We start from the raw sequence: 24,829 nt of genomic DNA on the forward strand, positions 1-24,829 counted from the left end.
CAAGGGTGTTTTGGGACATCAGAGAAATCCGTGATCAAAGTTGGCAACTTTTTCCACTTTAGTTTTCTTTGGCTAGATACGTCTTTCCCGCGGGGATACCACGGGAACACAACGCAGGTGGAAATGCCAAACCTACGCATACACACCTACAAACACACATACAAGCACACGTGTGCCTGTCCTCACACGTGTGCTTATGCATGTTGCGGTACGCGCTCACGAGGAGCGAGTCGAAGCGGCAGCCGGAGCATCCCCGGCTCCGAGGGGGAGGGAGAATCCTCCGAGTTCCGCAGAAAAAGTTTTAAAAGCACAAGACACGGTTCCAGGGTCGGTGTCTTACCTTCGGGCAGCGTCACGACAGGGAGGGACCGTCAGCACCGGGCTGTAACACACCCCGCGCTCACCGCCCCCGCGCCAGCAGGGCACAGCAAGCTCTGCTGTTTCACCATGCACAGAGAGTTTAAAAAGAGGCCGAAAAGAGCATCTGGCAGCTTCCCCCCCCCCCCCCCCCCCCGCCATCCTCCCCCCCTCACTGCCTAGCTGTTGAGGTTTTAAATCAGTTGATAGAGAAAGATTTGTCTTGAGGATGCCCGGCTGCTCCTGGTGCCTCAGGCCTCGGAGGAAAGAATCACAACACAACTGCCCACGCGGCACGGTGCAAGACAGCAAAGCACAGAGAAATCTGACCACTTTGAGCAAAGAGCTCCTTTGTGATTGTCACTGGAATCTGCTGTCTCCGATGGGCCCCTTCAGGCTCTCTGAGCACATTCCCCTCACCCGTGCTTCAAAAGTGGGCAAACAAAGGAAAAACAACCACAACGCGTAACACCTGAAGCTGTGCAAAGGCAGCAAAGGAATGGACAGAACTCGCACCAAACTGGTGACAGAACGCACCAAATCAGTGCCAGAACACACCTTGGCAGCTGTGCACATGGTTCTCAGCAGCATGTGGGGGACATGTTAGTCTTGCTAAGGTAAGGCACACATCACACATCCACCACAAAACATCCAGGAATGGGAAGAGAGAGTTTTTATTTTCTTCTTTCCTCACTGCTAACAATGTCATTGCCTCAAAAGACATATTCTAGATAGCTGGGACTGTTACACCAAGTGTGAAATCAGAGACTAATCAGAAACTAAAGCAAAAGCTTTAGTAGAAAAACAGTCAAACACCACCATGGAGATCGAGCAGAGGCTGAGCCTGGCAGGTAGGAAATCTTCCCACTGCTAAAAATTTCCACATAAAAAGAAATGGCTTAAAGTTAAATTCCACAGCTAGAAAAACTTCCATGCTGGAGGGAAACACTCTGGTGAACTGGAGACCCTCAGCAAAAGAGCAGGGGTGTGCGCCCACACACGGGATGTGCACCTATACACTCCAGCCTCTTCCCTGCAATCATAATTCTCCCATGGAAAAAGCCACTGGAGGAAGTTCATTCCGCGTAAGATACAGTCATGGAAGGCACATAGCACTCAACAGTTACAGATACTAGAAATACCAATTATATACATTAACAGAGTATAAAGACCACCACTGCCATCACCCCAGGGCTTGCCAGCCTGTGTCATGGAGGTTTGTGTACCTGCACAGGCACTGCAGCAGCCTGAGGAGCTACTTCTGCACCTCCTCCAGATTTAACGTGAGTGACCACACACCCCTACCACATGATCAGTGTCACTGTGGTTGTGCCACAGGGTCAGGTTTCTGTCCCCCTCAGTACACAACTACACCTGGAAGCTCACCTCAGACTTACCTTTTCCCCTTTGAAACCCCCAAGACCTTTGTCTCCAGTATACTCTCTACTGCATTTTTTAATTGCCTAAACACCTTGAACTTTTGCTTAGGAAGGATTAAATCAGTTTTCCATTAGTGTTCCAAAAATCAATTGCAGTATGAGAGTTTGTAACTATCTGTAAGAAACCCCAGGGAACAGGGACAAGGAAGAAAGATCAAACTGATAACAGGACTGGGGAGAGGAAAAATCCTCTTTTAACAATCAACTGAACAGGAAAAAAAAAAAAGAGAGAAAAAAAGTGAAAAAGTCACACAGAATGTATGACCACATAAGCCTGGGCACTCTTGTGGAAAACCTAGTCAGCAATCCTAAGCCAGGGGGAATTTAAATGAGAGCCCAGGTCCACAATAGTGACGGATACAAGGGGCTGCTCAGGTTGCAGGTGTGCTCAGCCTCAACCTCTTCAGATTTGCAAAGGAACTTTATTAGATTTATTAATTTTTTTCTTAAATAATCAAGAGATTTGAGTGTATCCACACTACATGGTGAAGAAGATTAAGATTTTTTCTTTAATCAAAATATCCATATGCATGTGCTGTATCTTCCAAGGGGTAGGTGGATTCCCACTGCTGATTCCTGCTCCAGGGGGTTTTCTGCTGCAGGAACTCATGCACAAACCACTCCTACCACATTTCCATGACGGCAGGGTTCCAGCAAAGGCGAGCGAGAAGAAAACTCACCAAATCATAGGAAAACCCCCAAATCACAGTGCTCAGCAGGGTGCAGTTCTGGGGGACACAAACCCATAAAGGGGTTCAGCAGCTCATACACACAAAAATTGGACTCTGCTTCACATGCAGCAGTGTGACCTGGCACCACTCTATCCATCTGTCTGTCCATCTATCCCCCTGACAGGGATCGAGCCCCAGCCCCAAGGGCTGTGCTGAGGAGGGGAGATGAGAGAGGAGATCTGTGCCAGTGTGAGACGGGCACAGCCTGGGCAGCACACCAAGGACCATGAGCTCCCACCCTCCTCTGGAAGCCCTTCTGTCCCCAGTCTCACTGAGGCAATGGATGGCACTTCCACATGCACGGCTGACCAGCCCATGTGAACACAGGTTGCAGCGCAGGCTGCTTCCAGAAAAACCACTGATTTCACACTAAGACATCCTTCCTGTGTGCTTTTCCATCAGCTGGCTCCTGGGGCTGCCTGGTGCCCACGTTGGGCCCCCCATGAGACGATGCCCTGCTCCAGGCAGTGTCACACGGGCCTGAGGCCACTCCTTGAATGGGCACATGGCCATGGCCACTGCGAGTGGCCTCTGGAGCAGTGGCCTGCGACAGCCAGCTAAGACACCACAAAGCTGCTGGGGCATAACCCCTCCTTTTGGAGCTTTGTTGACACTGAAACTGGTACACTGACCACACCAGAAAGTCCTGCTGCTTTTAAGAAATGCAGCAAACACCATTAGGTATTAGTAACAAAGATCTTTTGATTGTTTAACTGATTGTCACAAAGAAATCTTTTTACTTCTGAAAGCAACTTTGGCTGAGACTGAATCCACCAATTCCACAACTTGGGCATCCAGCAACCAGAGGGAAGTGTGGCTCTTTACAGAGCTCTTCTGTGGCCTGTGAAAAATTTCTTGTAGACATTTTTGAAGGAAAAAGTAAGTTGTTACTACAAATCACAAGACTGCAGAACAAAAACATGCAATACACTGTGTTGCGCAAAGGTCACCATTCAAAACCAGCTGTCGAGGGAAAGTTAAAGAAGAAAGGCACAATTCCCTGTACTTAGTTGTCATTTTAGAAATAAGCTTACATCTTTTCACTGTTTAAAAATACACTTTGAATAACAGCACAGAGAGAAAAGAAATACAGATATGGTCAGATTTTTTAATGGTTTCTGCAGTGTCATACAGTGTTAAGATAAAATTAAGAAGCCATTTAAAACACTGATAGTTCACAAAGGGCACTTTCTTTTTGACAGAAATAAAAAAACAAGCCAAATTTGTCAGAGACTGCTATTTCCATTCTGATTCCAGAAGCTGTGGTTACTGCTGCTGAACAGAGAACTCCTTCCTACATGATTTTTTAGGGAAGAGGCAGAAACAAAATGGATTCCAGTTAATTTTTTTTCATTTTAGGCATGTTTTCATGGTTTTATTCACTAAATGTTCAAACGCACTTCTTTGTTCTCTTTTTCGTTTTGCAGGTGTACTTTGGATTTAAAAACAGCCACACACTACAAACCTGCCAAGCCCAGAATTGGATCACACTCACCCCTGGTCCCTGAGGAAGGGGCCAAGTGGGCAAAGGATAAAACAGGGAGAAGATAAATTGGGTTTTGTACCCCTTAGTGGCTGGACATCAATGCTGCAGCTCTGAAAACTGCCTTTCCAAAAAAAAAAAAAAAAAAAAAAAAAAAAAAAAAAAAAAAAAAAAAAAAAAAAAAAAAAAAAAAAAAAAAAAAAAAAAAAAAGAAGAAGTTGAGATTAGGATTGCAGCTATTTGTAGGGGAAGAAATATGTTAAAAGGAAGGTTTTAATGAAGAAATGGATGAAAGACTTCCAACTACAGGAGATTAACGTTCTTATCTTATAAACTCTTACTGCAAAGCGGAAGGAAGGGGTGGGGGGAAGAGCCCTCCTCCAAAGACCTGGAAACTCTCTGACACTGAAAATTAATTATCTACATTTAGTGCACAGCACAGTTTGTCATGATTGTCTTTACACACTTTCTTCTGGACTTAAAACTTAAAAAAAAAAGAGGGGTAAATAATACCAAAGATCTAGATTTGCTGGATTATCCATTTTTGAAACACCACGTGAAGCTGATAGGACCCTTTAAGCAGAGCAACCAGCAGCATTGTCCCACACTTTTCTGAAAGCCACGCTAGGAAGCCCACTGGCAGCCAGGTGGAAACAAACTGGTACCTGCCTTTTGGCAGAGAAACCATGCATTTCACAGAAATACAGGCACAAATAGACTGTGGCTTAGTGTGGTATTAGACAAACAAAAATAAAATGTGGAAGGCACCTAGAGCCACAGGGAAGCAGGTCGGAGAGGTGAAGGAAGGCTCACATCTCTGCACAGAACACTGGTGCTCATGGACTGGCTGTAATCTGCAGGATGGCAGCTGAGGAACAAAGAGTGAACCCTGATCTGCCAGAAGGGCCCAGAGCTCATGTGCCATGGCAAAGGGACATCTCCTTCCATCACAGCAGACGCTGGTGACTGGATCTGGAAGGTTGCATGAGGAAAAGACTCTCTGTGTACTGGAGGCATCAAGACAGCATTATCTGTTTACAGTGAATATTAAAAATAATAAGGCTGTTAAACAAGAGCAGGTCAGGCAAACAAGGAGTAGAGGAGTGAACAGAATTAGGAGGTATACTGAATTCCTTTCCTTGAAGAGTTGTTTTGGACTCCAGTGGAGGCTCAGCATCTCTGCCAGGAACTCAGACATGAAAACAGACTCATCGAATAACTGACACAACCGGCTGCTTTCACAGTCAGAGGACTGTCCACATTTCAGTTCCTTTTTTCACAGGAAGCAAACTGGACACTGGACACACCATGACACTGTTATGGGAGGTCTGTCCCATGTACAGTCACAGGTAGTTCTCGGGGAGAAGGGAAAGGCAAGGCCTCACCAGTCCCTATACATTACAACCACCCCTACTGACACCACAGGCCCTAAAATTGTAATTAACATACTATGTCATCACCAAAACACCTGATCTCATTTCTTTAGAAACCCTGAAAACAGAACTGTGCATGTCTCAAAACAATTTAAATGAATTAGCAGAGATTATCTTTGAGAGGATAGTTTGTCAACACACATATTTTTAAAATGCATTCCTTTGAACACTAAATTTTTATGTTCATGTTTCAGCAAAGAAGTCACTTATAGAATCACACAATCCCTGAATGGGAAGGGACCTTAAAGATCATCTTGTTCCAAGCCTCTGCCATTGGCAGGGGCATCTTCCACAAGACCAGTTATATAATACAATCTATATTATTTATTGTAGTCTATACGACGGGAGATACAGTGCTGCACAAGCTCAATAAACAAATAGGGTTACTGTACATTAGGAAGATTTATGGCTTTTCTTCCCTAACAGCTATTTTGATGCTCTTTTGGCTTTTCATTACACACACATATCTACAACACAATTTGTTCTAAGCCTACATCTTTGCATCCCCATCACTGTATGTATTAGAAAAGGAGCAGCTGAACCAAACTTCCACGCACTGGAGCTACCTGGATCCCATCCACCAGAATCTGGAGGGGTTTGGAAAGGCTTCTGGCCTAGGGTTGAAAATAAAAACCAGAATAGGAAAAGAGCGGGTGCATTTATGAGCCTCGTGTGGCTGTCTTTGACTTCCCACTCAAACATCTCAAAAACTGTTCACATTGCCGACCCTCAATGAAACAATTTTGGTTCTGGATAGCGTGACCCGTTCATACAGCATGGGGAAATCCTGCTCCTGTTGACTGCTCTGGGTGTGGCTTGCTTACTGCCAACATCCATGAACAGATCTACAAATCAGAAACAATACGAGGTTTGTCACAAAAACATGCTGTAAGTTAGCAAAACTGTCCCTTGGAACCAACCTCCTGTGCTGTTTTTAACAGCCTCCCCTCAGTGAGCACTGGCACACCCACAAAGAAATTCTTAGAAACTGCATTTTAAAGATTTACAGAGAGGAAAAACTACATAAATTTCAAGCACAGTGTGGCTGCCAGGGGTCCTGGCATGGTGACCGAACGCACAACAGTGTGCTTAGCTATGGAATAACACACACAGCTCTAGCAGAAGGTTATCAAACATGTGTTTCACCTGAAAAGAAGGCAAAGAGCATTCCTCAGCTCTCTCCTCTCAAACAGCTCAGCAGCAGTACATGAACAGCAGGACTATTTACAGACACCCCAACAAAAAACTCCACTGGTGTCAGCATCGCTGAACATTCCATTTCACTCCAAACTGCCTCATTTACATGTGCACTAAGTAAAATTATGGCGTACTTTTTTTTTTTAACTTCTTTTAAAGTATGGTCTACTTTACTTTATGAATAAACTTTCATTTCTTTCTCCAGCCCCTGATCGGGTCGTGGTTTCCCTCAGCCTGGCAGGGGACGCTGTTCCTGGGAATGATCTTTGTGCTCCAGGAAACCGGTAGGCAAGAAAAGATGCTGGCTGATCATCTAACAGAGTTTTCAGTTGCTAGTGACATGGTGTGTATCACACTGCATGGTTATTACAAATACAATACCTACACTCTGTCGCATTGACACGTTTACTGACTTTCTTCCCTGTAATGTGGAAGAGTATTTTGTAAAACACCAAAATGTTAGAGGTTAGCCTCAGTGGCTGGGGAGGGATCTCTCTGAATTATTTAGCTTACAGTCCACATAAGAAATTACACTCAATTTCAGATCAACAGCCCAAACTACCAGACTCCTGAGGGGACAGTTACCTGCTGAATTCAGGCAGGGGAAACACTCAGGTCTCCCTCTGCCCCTTGCCCCCTCCTGTTACCACTCATCCCTGTCCCAAGTTGCAAGGTCTCTGGTCTAGCACATATGAACTTTTTATACGCTCTTAAGAATACAAAATACACAGGAAGGTTGGAAAGTTCACAATACAAGCCACTCTGCTATTACTTCTAAATTTCTACCAGCAAAAATGCTGTCTTTCCTTTCATATGTCATGCTGCTGAAATAAAGGTATTGAAATGGTACAAATAATGGCCATTTCATTCACCACAGCATTGCATCCATCATCACACACTCCAGTTTGCTTTCTGTTTATCTTTCTTTTCAAACACTGACATCAGCATCGTCACAGAGAAATTGTCCCTCACACAGAAGAACAAACAAGCCAAAAAAAATCACTAACCTTCACTGGCAGGAGTGGCGCAGCCCTCAAGGTTCAAAATGATGTCTCCATCCCTGTCATCTGCACCAGCTCCCAAAAGCATCCAGCTCTCGACATTATCACTGTCAGAGATCAAGCTCGCCTCCTCTGAGCTGTCATCTATTACCAACACGTCGTGGGTGGACTCAGCTCCAGCAGAATGGATTGGGCCAGGCCTCCCAACAGCTTTTTTCCTCTGCCTTGGCATGCCCACACCTGATCCAGGGGGACACAGGGCATTATATCCAGCAGCTCTGGCATGACTTGGTGTGGAAGATACAGGGTGGATGTGTGTTTTATCTTGAGCTGAAAAGCTTCTTGACTTCTTTGCTTTGCTTTTGTAGATGCTGACTTCATCTGGTGTGTCAGATAGGACAATTATCTCAGCATCATCTGAAAGCTGAGCACCACCATCAGTGAATTCTTCATCCTGACAAGAAACAGGTTTCTTGTCTTCATCCTGTTTCTCAGTTAGAGCTGAACTATGACCCATAACTTCTGCAACACCAGCTTCTTTGTCAATTCCCAGCATGCTGATTTCTCCAAGATTCTGGGAATAGTGGATCTGGCTATAGAGATGGAACTCCACCTCACTATCAACACTCTGCTCACTGGATGACTCCTCGTGATAAAGTTCATCTTCGTACGCTTCAGAATCCTCAGCGTCGTCATACCCAGTGAACATTCTGGAAAGTAAAGAGTCTGTGTCTACAAAAAGCCAAAAGGTTCTATCAGAAGGGTCATATGACCAGAACAGTCCTTCAAATGATACCTCTAGTCTACTTGGAATTGTTCAGGTGAGTCATAGAGCTCTGTAGACAGAACATCACACAGAGAAGATTTAACAGCAATCTGTGCTCAAATCCATAACAGCAGAAAGCTACTTAAGGGTGTATTTGCTTAACTGTAATTACTACTTCAGCTCAACTACTCTGGCTTAATACATGTGGCATTTAATGTGCTCTGTGCTCCCATGTGAGGGAGGTCATCCCTCTGCTCACAGGGCCACACCTGCAGTGCTGTGTACAGCTTGGACTCTCCGATACAGACAGATGTACTGGAGCAAGTGTGACAGAGGGCCACTAAAATAATTAAGGGATTGGAGCATCTGTCATGGGAGGCGAGGCTGAGAGACCTGGGACTGCTCCTCCTCAGGAAGAGGAGGCTCAGGGGGATCTATCCTTGTCCATAAATACCTGGGGTGGGGTGAGTAAACATGACAGAGCTAGGCTCTCCCAAGTAGCATCCAGCAACAAGATGAGAGGCAACGGACACAAATAAGAAAATACAGGGAATTTCACTTAAACCTAACTATGTTGCCCAGAAAAGCTGCAGAGCCTCCCTCCTCAAGAATGTTCAGACTTCAGCAGGACATGGCCCTGAGAAAACTGTTCCATGTCACCCTGCTTTGAGTGAGAGGGCTGAAAATGCCAGAGGCTCCTTCCTACCTCAGCTATCCTGTGGTCCCTGCCCAAGGGCGAGGGTGTACAAAGTTCATTACCTGCTTTCTGTCAAGGAAGACAGGCAATACAGAGACATCCTAAAGTCACTCTGCCTCATTCAGAGAATACCTTACTTCATGTACATGACCACATGATGCACAAAGCAGAGGAAATGCTTCCTCTGAAAAGTCTGTCTGTATTTCTGTGTTACAGTTACTCCCAGGGAAGACAACAAGCTTTTTTTAGACATGAAAACTGTTAGATCGATTTCAGTTTTCTGGTTGTGGAAGAAAGTTCCATGGCAATATTTGAATACACATACTCATAAGCATGTACAAAAATTCAGATTTGTCAGCTCTGTATAGAAGCAATTTGTGTGATGGTATTTAAAGAACCCAAAGGCTCTTTCTGTGAAGGCTCTGCTTTTCTCACCCAGGTTCCTAGGTAAATGCAACACCTAATAGGCTAAATAAAATATGAAAGAATGAGGTGATAATAGATGAAATAAACCTACTCTACAGCACTACTTAGCTTTGGAGGCTGTAGATAGGAAGAAAAAGTTAAACACTGGTCACCTGAACAGTTGTAGTTAGAAAAAAATAGACAGAAAAGCATCTGACAGACTAAATGAAGCCCCTAAACTTCAGTATTTTTCTCAACTTCACATGAGGTCACCTTTTCAAACAGATCATCCATGGGGCGAGAATAAAACTCTAATCAAGCATGTTCATAAGATTAACCTGTAGTTATGGGGCATGAGAAAAGAGAGTTTCAGTAATATAAGAAATTAACCATTGTTAGTGATACTCAAAAAGTCAACTGAATACAAGCACTCCTTCCTTCCCTCGTTACCCAGTAGATAAAGTAAGTAGTGACCATTGCTGAAAGTATGCAGCTGGACAAGACTGATGGTTCTCAAGCATCTGAGGAGCTGACTCACAGACACTTCACAGCACAGCCAACAGCATGGACAGGCAGCAAGCACTACACTCACTTTGATCTATCCTCCCCAGAAGCTCAGGTCAAACAATGGCTCCTCCTCCTTCTCCTCTCAGGTCCACACGTGACTGGGATGATGAAGGGCTCTTCCTCTTGCTCAGCACGTACAGCAGGCCACTGGGAAACAAGAAACATCCAATTTAAGCACTGCAACATGGTATGAAGAAGCTCAGTTCCACTGGTCAGCATCCTCACACTCAGGCTGCAGCCACATGCCACCTCTTTAGGAGTGAGAAACAGCCGTGTCAGGGATCTGGCATCAAAGCAGACACAAACACAGCCTCTAAGAAGGGAAGAGGAGCTCAGCAGACAAAGTTGTGCTGTTTTTCAGATTGCCACAGTGAAGCAGTCTCTCACTGGCTTCATACTGATATCCAGAGAAAGACCTGACTGGAACTCAGATTCCCTTTTGCCAAAGACTATGGGCAATCATCCCTTTCCACAGAAATGTTTTGGTTGGAAAAGACCCCTAAGGTCATTGAGTCCCACCATTCCCCCAGCCATGATCACCACCGAACCATGTCCTTAGGTGCCACATCTATCTCACTACCAAATGGAATATCACAAAGACACCACTCATGTCTGAGTGTGAAAATCACATAAAAAATATTGGTCCTGCACAGTCTTACATGATTTGATAGGTAGGACAGGCTGCAGGGAGAGCAACAACACACTGACACATCCTACTTTGGAACTTAACTGACTAACTTTTAAAAAAACCCCCAAACTTCAAACCTCTGGCCACAGGAGAACTCCATGCTTTCAAGAGGAATCCCACTCCTACATGAACCCAGAGCACAATCTTTCTCAAAAGCACCTGACTGCCTCTCTGGTAGCCCCTAAGTAAGGACAGCTCAGGGAAAGGCCTAATGATGTTAAAATTAAAAACTCAAAGACATCTGAACTCCTTTTAACCATTTCCAAACAAAACTGCCAATGGCTGCAGTTAGCAATGGCAGGAGTCTTTTTCAAACCCTGCTTGCCAGCACTTTTTGTCTGGCCCATTAAAACCCTGATGTCCCGCACTTGATGCAGCAGCAGGGGCTGGCAGCAGCACCAGGCAGTGGGAAGGGAGGAACAGCACAAACAAGTTAATCAGAACATCCACAGCAGTTTTCCAGCTGCGCGCAGGCAGTGACTCTCTCAGTCAAAATCCCAAAGACGGTTTGGACACTGAGATGTCCTATACCTGCAGAAAGGCTTTGCAGTAAGATGCCCAGGGCAGTCCTTCTCATGTCATTCCTGTACACATATCTCAACCCTCCCTGCCAACCCCTTGTTTCCTGTGCACAACCCTCCTCCACTGCTGCAGGTGAGATGTGCGGCCACCAGTCACCTGCGTCTGCCTCTGGGGAGTAGAAAAGCCCTCATAGTGGAACATTGAAAAGTGTTGGGAGGCAGGTTGGGGCCCCTGCCCTCATTTTTCATGATCTAATGGTGATTTTTGGCTAAACCATGAGAAACAAACCCCATCCTTGTGCCGATTTACCGTGTGTTTGAGGAGACGTGACTGTTCTGGACTTTCTTTAAATGCAGTGCAAATAGAGAGGAAAAGCTTTGGAGAAGAGGTCAGGTGACAGCTATGCCTTCAAGAGACCACAGGAATATCTCTTCCACACTCGAACGCTGGAAAAAACCAAAACATTCCAAGTTTATTTCGATCCTTTAAGAAGATTTTTCTCCCTTCAGCCATTTTCCAAATTGTGTTTAAGAGTAACAGAGACTTGCTTGTCCTCGGATCCTAAGGCTGGATTTGGTCTGGTGGGCGGGACAAATCAGGAATGGAGATCCCGAGGGAAAGGCATGGAGATTCCGGGGGGAGGGGATGCGCTCCCGAGCATCGGGAGCGGCCGAGGGAGGATGCGGGGCGCTGATCCGGGCACACGCCGTGCCATGCGGGTATCGACCTCCTCCTGCGGAGCTCCGGGGCTGCTCGGAACCGGGGCTCGTTTCCGGGACTGACGGAGGGACCGCGACACGCCGGAGTCACCGGGACACGCTGCCGCCAGAAATACAGGGACACCATGCCCGGGCAGAGGCCGCCTGGCCGGCCCAGAGCGGCGGGGAGGGCCTGAGCCGAGGCCGCTGAGGCGTGGGGGGCCCCGAGGCCGGGGCCTCGGGGAGTAGGGTCCATCGGGACGGACGGGGGGCCAGGCGGTGGCGGGGCCAGCGTGACGGTGCTCACTGCCGGGTACCGGGACTCACTGACTGCCAAGACTCACTCAGTGTCAGTGCCGATAGTCCGTACTGGGACTCACCCGGTCCCGGGACTCCCTCGCTCGGTGCCGATGCCGGGACTCACCTGGGACGCATTCCCTCGGCTCCGACCGCGCCGGGACCCGCCGAGCAGGAAGTGGCCCCGCACTGGCCCCGCCCCCGGCCACGTGCGTCCGGCCCCGCCCCCGCATTCTGCCCCCGCCCGCCCCGCCCCCGCACTCCGGCCCCGCCCCCGCGCTCCGGCCCCGCCCCCGCACTCCGGCCCCGCCCAGGGAGTGGTTTGGGGGGCGCGGCTTTGGGGACAGTTTGCCGAGGATTGGGTGCTCGGGGACGGCGGTTCCCAGGGGTGCTGCAAGCCTCGGGGTTTGGTCTGCGCCTCGCCCGACAGCACAGTCCAGCCGCTGCCCGGGTCCTGTGCCAGGACCGCGGCTCCATGTGCGGCGGGGACTGAGTCCGCGCCGTGCCGTGCACCGCAGGCAGCGTGATCCGGGAGGAGACGGCGTGGGAAGGGACCTTACAACCCTTCCAGTGCCACCCCCCTGCCGTGGGCAGGGACACCTTCCACTAGACCAGGTTGCTACAAGCCCCGTCCAACCTGGCCTTGGACACTTCCAGGGAGGGGGCAGCCACAGCTTCTCTGGGCAACCTGTGCCAGGGCCTCACAGGGAAGGATTTCTTCCCAATATCCCATCTAATCCTGCCCTCTGGCAGTGGGAAGCCATCTCCCCTGTCCTGTCACTCCAGGCCCTTATCCAAAGTCCCTCTCCAGCATTTTTGGAGGCCCTTTAGGCACCGGAAGGGACTCTAAGATCCCCCAGAGCCTTCTCTTCTCTAGGCTGAACACCCCCAACTATCTCAGCCTGTCTTCATAGCAGAGATGCTCCAGCTCTGGGAGCATCATATGGACACGTGCATGCACATGCAGGTACATACAGGCATACACACACCATGGAAGTCCTGGCTGGACCTGTGTGCCCAGCAGCCATGGCTGCCTCACTGTTCCCAGTGGCCCTGCCCAGACATGTCTGCACTCACTGTCTCTTACCAGTGAGCTCCCAGAGGTCCTAGTCTCTCCGGTACACCACTCTGATGCTGGGAACCACCTTTATGATCAGTGGTGACTGCCCTTGTTGACATGTGCCTGCGCAGCAGGGATGCACTGCCTCCCTCCAGCTGCTGTCCTTCCAGACACAGCTCCTCTAGCCAGCTCTGGGACCTCCATGTAAATACGTGCATGCATCAGAAAGGGCCCCTCACGCAGGTAAACAGACATCTTATTTAATATTGCCAAATGGTGTCGTATAGGGGTGTGCATGGTGCGCTTCTGCCTTTGTGATCTTAACAGGTGGAATGAGCTGCAGCAGGTAGCAGCAGAGTCAGTCAGAGCCTCCAAGGAGCAGGAGAGGTGAGCAGGGATGAGTGAGAGGATGCAGGGAGCTGGGGGAGGCTGCACCTGGGATAGCAGTGCCTGGTCTCCCTGCAGCTGCAGAGCTCCCCCTCTGTTCTGCCGTGCTCCCCCGAGGCTGGCGGGGCTGCCTGTGCAGACAAACACGTGTGTGCTGCCGTGTCTGCTGAGCCCAGAGCTTTCATTTTCCATCTCATTTTTTGTAGGTATTTCAGACTTCGGGGGTTTCCTTAATGCAGCGCTAGTACTCTATTTTCAACTTTACCGGCATGTAATTACAGCCTGTGATTTGCCTCTGGGAACACTAGCACAGGTGTGTATGTGTGGGCTGAAAAAGTGCCTCTTGAAGGGTGAAATGATGTGTTTCTTTGATCCTCTAGGCTCTGGGTCCAGAAGGAAGTGAGCAAAACTGACCAACAAGAAGAAAGGTTTTATCTTCTAGCAGAGAGCAAGTAGAACCTGGCATAGCTGTGATGCCTGGTACTGGCCACAGTATGACACCTTTCAAAGCAATGCCTCCGGATGTTACAAAACCTTCTCAAATATATCATACAAATAATTGTGGTAAAACATATGCTGTTAAGATGATTAAAGATGAGCTGGAACTCCAGAATGTTATGCAACTGTCAGAACCCTGAGGATACTCATGGACTGCCTGGACCCGGGGCTGTGTCTGACCCTAATTCCCCAGATTCCTGACCCTGACACCTCTCTTCAGTCTGCCACGCTGCCATGGCCTTTGCCTGTCCCTGTCCCCAGGCAAGTGCCCGAGGCCCACCGTTGGGGCTGCCCTGCTGCTTGCTGGAGTGGTGAGGTGAGCAGTAGCCAGTAGGCCCTGCCCCATCAGCCCCTGCCAGGGAGCTACTGAAATGGTGTAAAACACATGTCTGGGGAAGGTCAGGTACCTTTCCTCAGAGCATTTCTAAGAAACAAAATTTTTGTGTATAAAACCAGCAGAAGAAGGATTAGAGCGTTTGGATTTAACACTGACTACAGTGGTATTTTACACTTGCAAGAACTCATTCTTGCCATATTTGCCCTTGAAAGGAAGTGGGTTTTTTGGTGGCGTCATGGCGGAAAGTCAGCGTCTCCCCTGAGGCGTCCTGCGCGGGTCAGCTGTCCCAGGGACTCCTGCTCTTTCCCACTGCCCGGAGCCGCTGCATCTCCAGGGACACCAACTGATCCGCCCGGGGAGGGAGCGGCAGCGCTGCAGCCCAGCCGTGCCGCAGGGCGCTTTGCTGCTGCACAGGAGCAGGCGGAGGTGCCTGTGTTCCATGCAGAGTGGCTCAGGTGTGATCCTCAGCTACCGACGTTTTCTCCCTTACAATCCTCTCTTTCTCAAGCCAGTTGAGTCCTGCTGCTGCCTTTGCTTCTGAGAGCCGTTTCTCGAGAGGAGTGATAAGCTCTACCTGCCACGCACCTGAGTCCAGCCCAAACTGCTCCCCTCCTCCCCTAAATATCCCATCTTTGGTGCTCTGGTGACTCACTCGTGAGAGAGGAGCTCGGCACAGAGCCTGAGGTTCTGGTGCTCACACGAGAAAGGCGAAGCGGTGGCATCCTCCTGCGGGTAGTGAGCCACATCCCTGGCTGTGCTCAGCTCAGCTGGGGGGGCTGCACTCCGTCCCCGGAGAACGCCCCCTCTTCCTCCACACCCCACAGCTTTCTGAGCTGTTCGAGGTGGCAGAAGGCACCTTCCTGCATCCCAGAACCGGGCCCCATGGCTGCGGGGAGCAGTGGGGTTGAGAACAACCCTCTCTCCTGCCGACCTGACACCGTGCGCTCCAAGTGCCTTTTGCGAGGACAGCGCGGCGCAGCCCAGGCTGCCGAAGCTGTGCCTGCGGCACCGGCACCCTCCGCACTCGGCTCCAGGCAGCGGGCTGCCCTGCGGAAGGGCGCGGGAGGAGTCGGAGGTGTTCTGGCCGCCACGGTACCATCTTCCCGCTGCCGTTTGCCCAGACCCACCAAAAGTGACAGTGCCAGTGCAAGGGAAGGAGCATCCATTCTCCACGCCCGTCGACGCTGCCTGGCAGCCCTACAGTGCCCTTCCTCTCCCTGTCTGCCTTCCCTGTGCAGGGAGGCCAAATGGCTGCACAAACCCAGCAAGAACGAAAGGGCCCGCGGGAGCCCGGGGAGAGCCCTGTGTGGGTTGCAGGGACAGGGGGCTTTGCAGCAGCTTCCACTGCCTGGGGACAGTCTCGGTCTCCTGCAGCCCTGCAGGAGTCCGGTGAAGATCGTTGTTCTTCCACCGCAACCTGTCCGTGGTTAAAAAAAAAAAAAAAAAGGAAGGAAGAGGGAAATTTCCCCGAGATGTAACCTGTGAGTTTAGGGTCCCGGTGCCGGCAGGTGGCACCCCAGAATGCACAGCCTTTCTGTGAGCGTGGTGCTGCTTACCAGAGGGGCCTTCAGCCTCCTCAGTTCTCCCAGCACCGAGGGGGCCTCGGGGGCTCTGTCGCTAGGATGGGTAGTCATCAGAAAGGACCCTGAAAGGACCCTTTGCTCCTTTCTAAAGTGTGTTTCTGAGTGCTGAAGGAAACAGCACGAAAGAATCTAGAACAAGCCTCAGCAGCATTACACGTTAATAAAATGTCTGTGCCAGGGTGCTGGCTCCTGTTGCCCCTAACTTTGCAAGATACCAACCCTGTGAGGTGAAATGGCCTTCAAGAGCTTTCCTGCAGCTTCATCTGGCTTTCCTTGGAGAATTCACAGCTGGAAGGATCCACGCTGTCCAAGAGTGTCACTAAGAAAAGTCACAGGAGTCCCAGCCATGGTGGAAACATTGTGTGATGATTCTTCTACTGTGGAACAACATGAGGATGTGATTGAAGGACGTAGGCATGCAAGTAGGTCAACTAAATGTGTGCAGGCAATGATCTCTTTCTTTTTAAGAGCCTAACTTAGCAATCTTGTCAAACTGTGTTTTTCTCTGCACTTGTGGAATGAGGTGGACTGTAACTGCTTCTGGTTACCTGTGCCCAGGGAAGCTCCTCTGACCTTCACAGGCTGTTTCCTGACAATCACACTGTTTTCATCTAGAAGCTGTAACTGATGGTGGTTTTTTGTGTTGTGTGTCTGGGCATGTGAACACCATTCTTGTCTGTCCTGATCCAGTAAAATAAGTAAACTTTGATATGAGGAACCACTCTTTCTCCTTGAAGCTCAAAAGTGGACCTGCCCCACTGTGCCAGGCAGGATCAGGCAGCATCCTCTGCACTGGCCTCACACGGAACTGGAGGGGTGGCATCTGCAGAAGGGCTGAAACGGTTCAGGAAATGCTGGGCAAGGAGGCGGCAAGAGGCTGCACAGAGGTGGGTGATGCGATGAGGAACAACTGAACCAGGACAGAAGAGGTGGCTGACATTTGCCACTGCAGTTGCCATTTTCCCACCTTTACTCCCATTTCAGCATCAGCAAACTGAATTGCCTAGGTCACAGGAATGGCACTTTCAACAGACTTCCACTGAAATGGCTTAAAAATAATCGCCAGTGCTGAACGCAGAGCCACCGGGTCTGGGCACAGACCATGGGGACATTGGTCATCACACCATGTTTGGACCTATGCAAGCTCCTGAGCCCCAGCCCATCATCATCCTCAGCTGTCCGCGGCAGGGACAGGAGCACTTCAGAAGTTAATTAAATTCTCACCCCTCACCTGATCCACTCCTCCTCTTCCCAGTGCTCCACTTTGCTGCTTCAAACCGAGCAGCGGGAGAGGGAAGGGAGTGTAATTATTTAGCTCCTTAGAGCCAGCTCTACAGTGCTTCAAAGCTTGTTAATTACAGTTTCAGCCGCTCAAGTCTGTGGAGGACCAGAAGAGCATGTGGGGAGTGGGGGGCACGGGTTGAGGGAAGGGAAGGATGCCATGAAGTTGAAGCCACAAAGGCTGACAGTGGGAAGAACCAGGGTGAGACAGGGCAGAGGCCCAGAGGCACTGACAGATAGAAACCTGGGAAAAAGCCACAGGGAGTGAGAAGCAGCTGGGAAGCAGAGGGAGATGGCGAAAGGAGGGGAAAGACGGAGCTGCATAAGGGAGCTGCATGGAGTGTCTGTGTAGGGTGATGGAGATGTAGGTTAGGCACTGAGGGATGCTGTGCAGTGATGACACTGAAGTGTGTCCTTTGTGCTCACCTGCCTTCTCTGGCAGAACAGATAACTGCCCAGGCTCTAGATCCAAGTGCTGCTGGTGCTGTTTGGTAGGGCATAGTTGCTGAAGGACAGAATGGATTTTACAACATATTGACCCTATTTTCTTTTTCCCATATAGACCATATTTCCTTTCCTTGATCACCCTGATTTTCTCACTAAATAAGCAAAATAATTGGAACAGTGTTTTGCCTCTCTCCAAATTCCATCAGCTGAGAACCCTCAGCATTTTAAGGGCAAAACCTGCAACATCCCTTCTCCACTGAAGGGAGGAGATAGCTTCCCATTTACTCCCCTTGCCCCTGAGACAGCCACTGCTAGAGAACACCACTTCTGCTGCTGTCCCGTGGGCTGAGGGTTCTGTGATCAAGGGGAGAATCTGCCCTTCTGGCCATCCACAATTTCCAGAAATAAGTTATTTAAAAGAGGATAATGGTGGGAAGAATGTTCAGGTTCTCCATTGGAAACCATTTTGGGCCTCTCTGCAGCTTCTGAAATGGGAATTTCGTCTTTGACAGAAGCAAAAGGATAGTTCAGAGCTAGCAAAGACTACATACTCAAAGACTTGATGCTGCATTGCCAGTAGTTCTTAGCTCTGACTTCATGATTTCCATTTTCTTTTGGCAGCTTCCAGTCTCTATTTAACTCCTTTTGCTGGAAAATTTCCCTTAAGGAGCCACCAGTGATGGCCCAGGAGACAGTGTGTGAATGCTTTGCATTATGTAATGCTTTGACATTTGGCATTCCCATGGCATTATCCCCATTATCCCCCATCAATGCGGAATAAGCTGTCAGAGCATGAAATTGGTATTTTTACATATTCTTAATGTACAGATGTCAGTCTGAAAGCCATGCACAAGCATTATGATTAAATTCCCTGTTTCATCCTCTAGCCTATTCATGGATCTGTTTAGAAGATTTCATTCCTTTTGAGGGGTTATTGGGAAAAGGCACCACCTTAAAAAGGAATAATTCTGCCTAATAGCATTATCAGAAGGTGAAAGATAAGTTTAAGACATTGTGCACCAAATGCAGTATAGACTCCTAAATCCAGAGCGATAGTGTTCAGTCTTTAGCACCTGTGTTCCTGGCATGGCAGCAGAAAGTGAACAACAAGTACCAGATGCATAGAGGGAATATAATCAGTGACCCAGTTTCTGGTGCCAAATACGTCAACATGTTCCAAATCAAATCTGCTCAGAGTTTACAAGTTTGTTATTCTGCGTTAATTGTGATGTAAGTATGGCAGAGCCTTCTGGGAGGATGACTGTGCCTAAACATAATGTATATGGAGAGAGAAGAGGATGGGGAAGACAGAGGATCCACCCAGGATTCCAGATTGCTTGATTTGGTTGGTTTGATCACAAATACATAAGGAAGAGCAGGAAAGTCACCTGCTTGGAAGCAAATCAGCTGTTCCACCCTCTGCTCTTAGACCATGTCTCAAGGATTTGCACTGCATCAGCAGTCAATACTGGTGCAAAATGAGACCTGTATGGTGCAGTCTCTGTCACTGGGAGCTCCCGAGGCCAGGCTGGGTAAAGCCCAGTGTCCTAGTCTGGTCTCATAGCTGGCTCCACTGTGAGCAGAGGGTTGTCTAGAGAGTTCCTGAGGTCCCTTCCAACCTGAATTGTCCTGTGACCCCAGTCTCTGATAGACAGAATGTTGGAGCAAGAGGATGTTCAGCATCTGCACAATAAACTTTCCTACTGGAGTTCCAAGAGGTTGTCTAAACGGCCTTTAAGGCTGTGCAGAACTGTATCCTGGATCTCTGCTCTCTGTGCCTGGGAGTGTGTCAAGAGCCCATGAGCTTTAGCAGGGTAATAGGAGCATCCCGCCTGCTCACCCAGTATTCCAGTTTGCAGTCAAATTAGGAGAGGAGCCAAAGGTCTGACTTCTCTTCACATAAACCTGGAAACAACCCACCAACTGTTTTTAGCTGGATTTCCCTAAAGAATGAGTTATGGAACTGCGTCATCAGTGCTTGCCTGCTCCTCTTCCTTGTCCTGCTCTCCACCCCACCAGAAGCTTGTGCTGTATAGATCACCAGCTCCAGTCAAATGCACCAGAGAGGTGAGGAACTTGAGAGGAATTTTGTTCACAAGCTTTTCATGAAAAACAACATCTATGCAGAGAAGAGAGAGGCAGGCTCGTGTCCTCACTGGTCACAGGGCTCCAAAATGGGGTCAGGAAGTGTCTGTGTGGCCTCCTGCCTTGGAGGCAGCCTGGGACCAGCCAGACCACAGGCTGCCTCCTGTGCAATGCTGTTAGCAGGGCTGAGGATGGGTCGGGTATGCTGGGGAAGCAGGAACTGTGAAATGATCACTGCTTGGGACATGAGAGTTGAAGAGAAGAGGAGATTGCACACAGAAAGCCAGAGGAGATGTAATGGAGGAAACTGAGTTTAATAGGGTGAGAGAGGCAGATAGGGATATGGGGAAAAGAGCTGCAGACTTTGTTCCTTTAGTTATTGGAGAAATTTCTAATTGATGATATTCTTACTAATAATTCGCTAGTATGAATAATTACAGTGGCAGTTGGGCTTGGTTTTCAGCACAGATCTTGCTCCTGGGGACAGTTAAAGAGCAAATTTGGAAAGAGTGTTCAAGCCACAGCCACAACACAATGTTAGAAAAGTTTTGAGATTGCTTTATGAAGTGGCCATTACTGTGCTCCTAAATTCCCACCTTTGCAAAGAAATGGCTGATGGCAGGGAGTGCAGCTGCTGTGACAGCTTACCACGTGGTCAGCACAGGGGCTCTAGTTCATGGGCTCTGACACTGTCTGCAACCACTATCCAAAGTCTGTCACGGTCAGCAGAAAGTCTGCTGTGGTCTCTTGTGCTGACAGACAAGCACCTTCAGTCTGGGGTGTTCACCACTGGTAGGTGCATACCACCCACCATGGCTCACCCGTTTATTTGGAAGTGATGGAACATTTTCCACTTTCTGTAGGAGACTGAAGTTAAGCAGGGACTTCTGAGGGAAGTTTCATGGAAGCCTGAAGAGGAGTTGCCCCAGAAAAGCCACTTCTCCCCCCAGAATGAATGTGTTTCTCTTCCTACCCACTCTGCTCAGCTCCTTGCTCGAGCATCAGTCTAACTGTGAAACGCAACAACCAGATTTCCAGCCAGATGACTCCTGTCAGGTCTGTGCAGTGCACTGGGCTGTGTGCAGCCATGGAGTCCTTTGAGCAGATGTTGCACTTCTGGGGGTACCTAACTTCAGGTGTGTTGGGAGCAGGGGAAGATGATCTGTGTGCAGCACCTCCACTCTGCTGTTGAAGACCTTCTAATATGAAATATCTAAATGAGTGTCTTCTGGGAAATGGACCAAAGCCAAGTAGTTTCAGCAATGCTTAGGCAGATGCCCTGAGGCTTCAGCAAAATCACTGTCTTGCATGTTTGGTCCAGGAAGCGCAAGCAGGACAGCCTTTCACTGTGAGCATGAGTTACAGTGATCCACTGTAGAGCCACAGGTTCCCCTCTACTGCACCCCACAAGGCTGCAGGTCTTCTTCACTAGGTCCAGAAAAACACATAGGTGTCAGTGCAAACTGTTTTGTTTGAGAAAGAAGGACAGGCTGGACCTTATGCATGTGGGGGGCTGTCACTGCCAGGACCTCGGAGCCTTGTGACCCATGGGGCTGCAGGTCCAAGTATGAATATGTGCCCTATCGACAGGAGCAGGCCAATAAAGGAGAAAATAATACAGCAGTGATGGTAAAAGGCTATCCCAAGCTGTATAACCTGGATAGCTGCAGAAAATGTTTGTTTTCCTAAACAGGGGTATGAAGTTAATCCTCATAAGGAGAAATCTAAGTCCTGTGCTACTCTCCTCAGGATTTCTCCTACTTCATTAAACTCTGACATCTCAGAAGGCAAATCCACATTGTCACATGTCACTTGTGCTTGAGAAAAATGTGCATATCAGTGTTTAATACTAGCTTATTTTTCCTTCTTATTTTGCAAGTGTAATTGTGTAGTACATCTAACTGCAGGCCTGTATTTACTTGTTAGCATTAAGAGTGTATCAGGCCATATGTAAACAAGGGTATTAGCACAGATCTGGAGCAGAGTCAGTCTATGCCAGCTGGAGATGTGGCACTGGGCACTGCCTAAGCCAGGAGCTGCAGCTGTGAGAGGATGGACCCTGACCAGCCCTCCCATCCTTGGTGGGTGCTGGAGCCTCTGCCGAGGGCTGGCAGTAATCAGAGGGGTGGTGATGTAGAGGTTGCAAGTTGGGGGTCCTTCAGAACACCCAGACCTTATCAGGCAGCACCCAGGGAGGGAAACATACTGGCTTAGTTTAACAAGATTACAATGTAGAAATTAAGAAACTTCAGGTGGAAGTGTGGAAAAGGAAAAAACCCCAGCTTTTTATTAAAAAAATCTGAATAAACTACAAATGGTGCAATCAAAAACTTTCAGAAGAAACAAAACAAAGCCCCGATTCCCCGGGGGGGAGAAGGGGGGAGCAGGGGGGGAAGGCAGGACTGTCGCGGCAGTTCAACAGCCGCTCGCAGCCACGTGTGCCCGCAGCAGCCAGCAGCCGATGGCATTGCAGCCAGGGATGAAGAAGTCCTTTCTCCCACAGGCAGTCCCGAAAACTGAATACCTCGCTCTGAGATGGGCCAGTCTCTCTCTCTCTGTCGTCTCGTCCTCTGCGAGGTGTCTCGTGGGGGAAAAAAACCAAACTTCCTCTCAGGAGAAGGAAAGGAGGTGGCCGAAATTGGGCTCCCCGCTCTGTCCCGTCCGCGGACCAAACCCAAAAGCCCCCGAACAAAGCACTCCCCCCTCTCTCCCCGCGGAAACCCCGTTTCCCAAGAGCGCTCCGCCTGCCCCTGCTCCCCCCGTCCCATCCCGGAAGAAACAGGTGGAGGGGGAGACATCGGGAAAGAATTCCAACATCTCTTTTTCAGACCTATGACACACACTCTGCTCAGGCTAGGGATGTAAGGCATGTACCTGATCTATGCAACTCCACAACCTGCTCCCTGCACCGTATTTTGTGTTGCTTGTTCACGGGAAGAAGATCCCACCAGAGAGCTGCTCCTCTCGTTCCAAGGATGGGCAGACCAGAAGATCGATGCAGAGAGTTTGTGAGGGCAAAGTGAGCTCTCAGGTTCTCCTTGCTCCCAATACCATTTCTGTGGATGTTCAGGACTGACCACTCCCAGGTGGAACAGCAGCTCAGGCTGGGACACCTGTGCAAACCCCCTTTACCCAGGTGTGGCACAGCCCGTGGCACATAAGCCCCAACCCCTTGGGGAACTTGGCCATCATTTCCTTGGGCATTTGTGAAGCCATGGTTGATTTGAATGGCCTTTGGGGGTGGCTGGCTGGGGACAGGACCAGGCCCCAGGTGTCTTGTGCAAGATTTGCAGTAAATAGGGGTAACACAGGCAGTGCAGCCAGTGCAGGGGCAGAACCACCCCAAGAAGCCCAAACCACGCCACATCTGAGTGTGACAGCATCTGGTGCACTGACAACGCCAACAGCTACTGGGACAGATGCAGCAACATTAACCACAAGACCACCACACAGCTCACTGCTTCTTCCTTCGCTTTTTCCTTCTGGAGGAAAAATGGAGCAGGAATTGTGTAGTTAACAGTGTCCAGTCAATCTTAGCCTGGCTTCATTCCCCCTCCCTTAGCCTATGGAGACACCTTCCAGGAGAGCTCCTGCCTGTCAGCACAGAGCTGTGGGAGGGACAGTCCATGGTCTCATGTCGAGACGCCACTATTTGGACACGGTCTCTGACTCTTGTCACCAAAGATCTCTGGATTCCCAGTGTCTGTGCTGATTATGAACATGAAAACCTGGCATACAAGCATGTTTTCTGGACACAGAGGAGCCTTCTGGGGCAGTGACACATCCACATGAGACCTGGTCTGTGCTGTGTCTGGTCATGGCTGCCTTGGAGCCTCTGCTGTAGAGACTGGAGGGGCACATCCCTGGGGAGGCTGTGGGAGCAGAGCACCATGTCTCCTGTGAAGGGACACAGTAAGTCTAGGCAAAGCAGGCAGCTGCTCAGGGCAGCATGTGGCTGGGGAGGCAAAGCTCTCTGCCCTTTGCCAGGGCAATGGGAAGGCAGCCCATGACGTATGCTGTGCTGGTGGGAGGTACTGGGGGCACAGGGCTGCCACCACTCCTGAGCTGATGTGATGCCAGGACAAGAATGTTGTGGTCATGATGGTGTAAGTGAGGATGTTTTTAAACATTGCAATTTTAGCTAATTCCATTGCAGACATAAGTAGTAAATACCTAGCTCAACATCCTGTTGAGAATCCACTTGAGCTGCTACTTGTTTCAACAATGGAATTAGCAAAAATTGCTGATCTCTTCAAAGCAACAAAGCCTGTCCAGGTACTGCATGTCCCTAGGAGCACAGTGGTCCAGAAGAGCACAGGGGGAAGGGTTTCACATGGCGCTGCTGGAGCAAGGTGATGGGAAGGGGTTGTCTCTGTTCAGTTCCCTTTTACAACCTAAATGATTTTATGATTCTAGGAGCAGCTGGAGGAAGCAAATAATGTGTCTGTGTAGTTGAATTCCCCACATTTAGTAGACAAGAAATGTCTCTGAAAACATCTTAGGCCACTCCTGTGATGGAGAGAGACAGACTGGCTACTTGTCAGTGGGCAGACAGGCTTAACTGTGTCTTCAGAACATGACAGTCCCACATCCTGGAAAGGACCCAAATTCTGATGGCCTGCTAAACCTCGCTTCCTTCCCTGAGAAGCTGAAGGCAAGGCTAAAGAGCAAGGCTTTCCCAGAATGCCTTGTTCAGATCAGGCTGAAACACACTCCTTACTGACCTTGTGAAGACAACACACAGCTGGGCCAGGCAGAAGTAGGAGACAGTCTGAGCAGCCAGTTTCCTGATGTTTGCATATCATATGGGAACAAGCAGTTTGCAGTGTCCTCAAACATGTATGGCTTTCTAAGGGGAAAGGTAGGTGTG

The 24,829-nt window shown here is 49.1% G+C and overlaps 1 protein-coding gene across 4 annotated transcripts in view; it reads right to left on the reverse strand.

Moving 5' to 3' along the window:
* ZCCHC7 (zinc finger CCHC-type containing 7) overlaps window positions 1–12,448 on the reverse strand; it is an 86,414-nt gene extending 73,966 nt beyond the window's left edge. The window contains exons 1-4 of one of the 4 annotated variants that reach the window (XM_027723328.2): window positions 12,365–12,448; window positions 11,596–11,732; window positions 10,102–10,223; window positions 7,648–8,351 (exon numbers count right to left, since the gene is read on the reverse strand). In XM_027723328.2, coding sequence (XP_027579129.1) covers window positions 7,648–8,350 — 703 coding nt within the window. In that variant the 5' untranslated portion in view covers window position 8,351; window positions 10,102–10,223; window positions 11,596–11,732; window positions 12,365–12,448. Of the gene's footprint in view, window positions 1–7,647; window positions 8,374–10,101; window positions 10,224–11,595; window positions 11,733–12,328 lie in introns of all 4 variants that reach the window. The other 3 variants (XM_027723329.2, XM_039381697.1, XM_027723330.2) reach the window with 3 other exon arrangements.
* Window positions 12,449–24,829: the final 12,381 nt, after the last annotated feature.

Source organism: Pipra filicauda, unplaced genomic scaffold (genome assembly GCF_003945595.2).
Source record: "Pipra filicauda isolate LSUMZ 115617 unplaced genomic scaffold, ASM394559v2 scaffold236_size1216567_pilon, whole genome shotgun sequence".
Classification (NCBI taxonomy): Eukaryota; Metazoa; Chordata; class Aves; order Passeriformes; family Pipridae; genus Pipra; species Pipra filicauda.